The 6,703-nt window shown below is 37.7% G+C and overlaps 1 protein-coding gene across 1 annotated transcript in view; it reads left to right on the plus strand.

Moving 5' to 3' along the window:
- The window catches only part of dusp10 (dual specificity phosphatase 10), a 10,713-nt gene extending 5,634 nt beyond the window's left edge, over positions 1–5,079 (plus strand). The window contains exons 3-4 of the mRNA XM_024291640.2: positions 940–1,308; positions 4,023–5,079. Coding sequence (XP_024147408.1) covers positions 940–1,308; positions 4,023–4,288 — 635 coding nt within the window. The 3' untranslated portion in view covers positions 4,289–5,079. The remainder of the gene's footprint in view (positions 1–939; positions 1,309–4,022) is intronic.
- Positions 5,080–6,703: the final 1,624 nt, after the last annotated feature.

The raw sequence follows: 6,703 nt of genomic DNA on the forward strand, positions 1-6,703 counted from the left end.
AGCATGTAGCTGAAATGTTAGTTAAACTCCGAAACAGCCTAAACAAAACAAAAAAAGCCTAATTTAACCAAAACAGCTAACATGTAGCTAAAATATTAGCCTAACTCCAAAACAGCCTAAACAAGCTAGCAGAAGGCCAATTTTCAAACTTTTTAACAGAATTGTGAAAAAAAGGCAGGAATGATAATCCAGAATAAATCAATCCGTAAAAAACTTTCAATATTTTACTCTACATTAAAATATATTTTGTCAAAATTATACAAGTTAGAAATAACAGCAAGATAACGATTAATAACAATAAAATAAAATGATCTGGAGGGCCGGATCCGGCCCCCGGGCCTTGACTTTAACACATGTTGACACCATCAACATAATTCCAGCAAATTCAGAATCTGCTGGAATTACGTTGATCATGTCAACTGTTGAAAAGTTACAGTTTTCTAAAGATTTTGTATTTAAAGAGTTAATACTCTTTCATTTCAGGCTGGAAATGAAAGAAAAGATGAGCTGGAATCCCCCTCTCTCCCCAACTTTTGTTGAGTTTTCCATCACATCGCTCTTAAGAACTTCCCCTTTTTTTTATTATTTACTGAAAGTGTAATCAGGATCTATTCACTACAATAGCAGTCATGTGTTCGGTGAATGGTGGCGGTTTTATGATGATGGGTGACAGTTGGTCAGAACTTTCCCACCTGCTTCCTCCTATGGGGGGAAGTTGCAAGATGACCTCACGTATAATGATGTCAGCGATTGCTTTGTGAGCGCTCTCCCTAAAGCTGGATTTATGTGGGTACCTTTGTTACAAACAGGTGTAGAGGAGCTTATTAGAAAAGAAAACAGGTGATCTGAGGCTTGACTGCATGTATTTTTAGCACTTAAGGCAAATTTTTTAGCCTAAATACTCTCTCATAATATCAAATTCTCACTTTGCCTCCACAGGAGGCCTTAGCTACTTCAGGCAGAGCCACGAGAACCTGTGTGAGCACTCGCTGCACCTCCACGAGGGCCTGGGCCCGGGCGCAGCCGCCGGCCTGACCGGCCCGCTACCTCACTCCCTGCCCTCCACCCCCGACATCGAGAACGCAGAGCTGACTCCCATCCTGCCCTTCCTGTACCTGGGGAACGAGCAGGACGCCCAGGACGCCAACCTGCTGCAGCGCCTGAACATCGGCTACATCCTGAACGTCACCACCCACCTGCCGCTGTACCACTACGACACGGGCCTCTTCGTCTACAAGCGGCTTCCCGCCACCGACAGCAACAAGCAGAACCTGCGGCAGTACTTTGAGGAGGCGTTTGAATTCATAGGTGTGCAGTTTTCCTTTACAACTGTTGGTTGAAGCTGCAGCAACAAAACTACCCAGTTATGAAAAGTAGTTTAGTTTCTTGCTTTGTTATTTTTATGGTTTCTAATTTAAAAGAGTATTAATATTCGATAAATTCATACAATTCTTGGTTTATTTCTTATAGAAACTTCATATTATAATGTTTTGCTGCATAACAAGTGAAAGAACTTCATAAAACTTAGCAATAATCCATTTTAAACGCCTAATTCACACCAGAATGCTTTGAAATAACAGAGACAAAGATTGTTTGAGGGCAGAAAATGCATTTACAGGGTCAATAATGCTGCCGGTATCGACTCAAACATTGATCTGCTGAGTTATCACTGCGGTTTCAGTCCTGTTCCTGCTTAGCATTAAAAGAAAAATAAATTTGGATTTTTTTTTTACAGCATTTTAAACAAGCATTTCCCTTTTTTTTAATTCCCTGCCAAAACTGATTTGAAGCTAAAAGATTTGGGGTTTCTAGGTCCTTACAGGGAACTGACACAGGGTTACCTTAAAAACTTTTAAAAGCCTTGAATTATAAAATTTGGAAATAAGGCCTTGAAAAGAATAAAAACAGTATTAAGATTTGATATCTTGGTCTTAAAAATGGTGCAGTTTTAAACTTTTTCGTATGACGTTTAAAAACTTTAGACCAACGGACAAGGGGCCGAAATCCAAAACACAGCTGAGGTCACAGACCGAACAGGATAAACATTTATTGAACACTCTAAAACAACATTTTTAAAACTTTAAAACCATAACTTTTAACATAATTATGAGCTAGATATATAACATTACCTGTGATAATGCTAGTGTAAATGCTGTAAGCTGAATTTGGCCGCTGAAGATGCTGAAATTCATAGCTAAAAACACTGACAGCTGATAGCAGCTAAAATATTAGCTAAATGCCAAATTAGCATGAAAAATAAATTAGCCAAAACAGCTAGCATGTAGCAAAAAAATGCTAAACTTCAAACTATCCTAAAAACTGAAAAAAGCCTAAATCAGCCAAAATAGCTAGCATGTGGCTAAAATATTAGCTAAACTCCAGAACAGCCTAAAAACAATAACAAAAAAAGCTTATATTATCCAAAACAGCTAGGTAAAATATTAGCTAAAATCCAAAAATAGCCTCAAAAATCTAACTTTTAACATAATTATGAACTAAATATATAGCATTACCTGCGATAATGCTAACATAAATGCTGTAATCTAAATTTGTGCTGATAGCAGAAGATGTTAAAATTGATAGCTAAAAATGCTGAAATTGATAGTTGAAACCACTGAAGCTAATAGCTGTAAACGCTGAAGCTGATAGCCAGCTAAAATATTAGCTAAATGCCAAATTAGTCTTAAAAACTAAAAATAAAAAAGCTACATGCTAACGCCAAACCAGCTAGCATGTAGCTGAAAAAAATAGTTAAACTTCAAAACGGTCTAAAAAACTGAAAAAGTCTAAATTAGCCAAAACAACTAGCATGTATAGCATGTAGCTTAAACATTAGCTCAACTACAAAACAGCCCCCCTCCCCCCCCACACACACCACCTCCAAAAAAGCCTAAATTAGCCGAAACAACTAGCATGTAGCTAAAATATTAGCTAAACTCCAAAAGCCTAAAAACTGAAAAAATTTGAATCAGCCTGTAGCTGTAGCTTGAATCTAGCATGTTGCTGGAAAATTAGCTAAACACCAAAATGAATTAAAAAAAATAAATAAAAAAAACGGAAAAAGCTTAAATTAGCAAAAACAGCTAGCATGTGGCTAAAATATTAGCTAAACTCCAGAACACCCTAAAAACAATAACAAAAAAGCTTATATTATCCAAAACAGCTAGCATGTAGCTAAAATATTAGCTAAAATCCAAAAATAGCCTCAAAAATCTAAATAAATGCCAAAATAGTCTAAAAAGCTACAGAATGCTAATTTTTTAAATTTTAAAACCATAACTTTTTAAATTGATCATTACGATGGAGTATTAGGGCCACTTTATAAAGAAAAAAAAAATTTTTTAAATTACGACTTTAAATTCAGTAAATTTGCGAGAATAAAGTCATAAATCTACGAGATTTAAAGTCGTAATTTTATGAGAAAAAACTGAATATTACTTTTTTTTTTCTTTGGTGTCTCTAATACTCCATCGTAGATTATAAATAATAAAAAGGCAAGAATATTATTCCAGAATAAATCAACTTAAACCTTAAATAACTTTCAGTATTTTAATCTTCATAATAGTATTTTTTTTTTCAAAATTATACAAATTAGAAATGAGCGCAAGATAACATCCGGTCATTGGTAACAATAAAATAAAATGATCTGGAGGGCCGGATAGAAATACCTGGAGGGCCAGATTCGGCCCCTGGGCCTTGACTTTGACACGTACTTTAGACAATTTTTATTTATTTTTTTTTTATTAACCTTTGGTTAACCAGGAAGTCCCATTGAGATTAAGGAATCTCTTTTACAAGGGAGCCCTGGCCAAGAGGCGAAAAAAAAAAGAAAAAAAAGTCAATTTCAGTTAAAAATAAAAACATTTCATTCTGAAATTCAGGGATTTCGTTTTTTTCTTCTTCCATAGGGCTGGGAATTAATCAGAGAAATCGATCTTAATTTTTCATATGCAAGTTCTTAAAAAGTCCTAATTAACTTGAAGAACCCTGTAACAGTCCATTGTTCTGGTTTGGTCCTCCAGAGGAAGCACACCAGGCGGGTATGGGCCTCCTCATCCACTGTCAGGCCGGCGTTTCCCGCTCAGCAACCATCGTCATCGCCTACCTGATGAAGCACACCTGGATGACCATGACGGACGCCTACAAGTTCGTCAAAGCCCGGAGGCCCATCATCTCCCCGAACCTCAACTTCATGGGCCAGCTGCTGGAGTTCGAGGAGGACCTCAACAACGGAATAACGCCACGGATCCTCACGCCAAAGCTGACCGGCGTGGAAACGGTTGTTTAAAAGGAGCGCTCGCACTTGGACTGTTACGAGTGAGACCCTTTGTTTAGCTGGTTAGAGTGGAAGAGTAATGCCAAAAATTCCCTACTGGACGAAGTCCCGGAAGGAAACCTCAGTTGGAGAAAGGGGCGGTCCGGTTTTCCGCATCTTTTTGGGGACAGACGATAGGGACGACGCTGACACTGTGGCGTGCAGTTCGTGTTTGCAGGCAGGGTTGGCCACAGCAGTGCCTGTCTAAATTAAAAAAAAAAAAAAAAAGTTGTTTGGCGTGATCTATTTTTCTACCGGGGTTTGAGGGGACGACCACGACGAGCCCACAGCGGCCTACTGTGCAATAATTTCAGAGTAGAATGCAACTGAAACCTTGATCTTATATATGTGTATATAGAGGTAACAAAACATTTCCAGCTCTTTCGCTGAAGAACTATTACGATGTATCTACTGTTGTTCAGCTTTATGGTGCAGAGAGTCATGCTGTAATATTTGGCGCTGATTTATCCGAAAAAACATATTTGTCGCTGCAGTATTTTTGCATATTTTTTCAGCAATATCACATCTTACCAGCCAGCCATAAAGAGCTCTTTCTCTGCATGAAGGAGGAGGGAGGATTGTTATGTGAGTTTGGTTAAACTGGGTTACTGGTAATGTTTAATGTAAGACGGCTGAGGATTTTCACTGCCTGCTTCTGTCTCCTCTTGTTTGTTTTTGCTCCACTTCCTCCATGTTTGGCTGCACTCTTATCCACCTATGCCAACGTTCCGATGTTCGATTAAGAAAGTAGCAGCATCGATCCACCGATTTGTCACAATGTCCTTTTTTTTTTTTTTTTCGCTAATTATGCTGCTCCAGTGCCTCTATCAATGCCTTAACTCCTGAGCTAGCACACGGCATTAGCAAACAGCATGGATGGGCGTGCAAGTGAATCAATCCCCTGTTGTCTCGGGAAGACAGTTTTTATCTAAAATCTGACTCAACGCAACTTCTTTAAGCAAATTTTCGCTTTGGCTGAGAGTTTTATGCTCTTTCTGACACAACACAGGGACACTTAAAGCTAGGTAATCTTGCGGCTACGTAGTAGAAGGGTCGTACCCCCATCCTGCAACTGAGCCATCCAGACGCCTGTGGAGACCCAACTTTAATTCACAAAATACAGTTTTTTTCCTTAAACTCTCAAGCTAAAATCATTGCAATTCACTGAATTCCAAGGATGATCAAGTTGCAGAAATGATCATTTAAATATGCTAAAAAAATTTAGAGATAAATGCATAAAACATACCAAACGACGAATTCACAGCGAAGATGAGTGGAAGCCGAAGCTTCTACTTAAAGGGTAACCAAACAGGGAAGTCGGAGGCTGACTCCACCCACAAACAAAATTTGAAAATCCAGTCAGAGGGGCGGGGCTGAAGACTGTTATTATTACTGGATCTGCAGATCATGACATGGGACTTAAATGGTTTGACCAATCACAAAATTCAACTGTAATACCTCAGATCAACCTGTAGGGGGCAGCAAACAGGCGGTTTTGACTATATTTTCAGGAATTAAACAAATTTATTTTAATTTCATAAAAAATGACCAACATACAGCACTTCAAAGCAACATTTATAGAGGTCAACAGACCAAAAAAAGTCAATTTAGGGTTTGGGTACTCTTTAAGTCAAAGAACAGGATTTTAAATAGCATTACCCAAGAAAAAGGAAAAAGCCGTTAGGATTCTTGTCAATTTTTACAATTTTTTTCTTTGTACCAATTAAATTCAGAAACTGCAGATTCAGCACTGATATGTATTTCAAAAACTCGTTCGCAGTTCACCCCCTAAAACTGAGTCACAGCCTCAACTTTTACGTTTTGTCAATCCAGTGGTGTTCTGGATTAAAAAAGAAACATGGTTTGGGGATACTGGTCACACATTTTTTTATTTTCTGATGCATTTTCATTAAAAAAGAGATATTTGTCAATGCTATTGAAAGTTAAAGTTCATTTTTGAAATGGAAAGAAGGAAAAATTGAATTGGGTTTTTGTTTGATTAAAGGGCTTTTAAAATGAACAAGAACTTAAGACCAAAAAAAAAAAAAAAATCCACCATATATAATGATTCTTATTTTTGCCACAGATTATCCCAATTTTGTGTTTGGTTTAATTTCAAGTATTATGCATAAAAATCGAAGCACAGGGCTAACCATGTATCTGTCTGAGCACCAAAAATATCCTCTGTTTTGCAGCTAATCATTATCATTTAAACAGAAGTTCAAAAATTAATCACCCGTTTCTGTCGATGGGATGAAGAGCAGCAATGCATGCACATATAGGAAATGATGTAGAAAACAGTCTGCTATGCAAAACGAGTCTGTGGAAGGTTTTCTCTGTCGTGAAACTGTTTTTCTCGAGGTCTGTGTGAACATTTTGAGCATGAAA

This window comes from Oryzias melastigma, linkage group LG24 (genome assembly GCF_002922805.2).
Source record: "Oryzias melastigma strain HK-1 linkage group LG24, ASM292280v2, whole genome shotgun sequence".
NCBI lineage: Eukaryota > Metazoa > Chordata > Actinopteri > Beloniformes > Adrianichthyidae > Oryzias > Oryzias melastigma.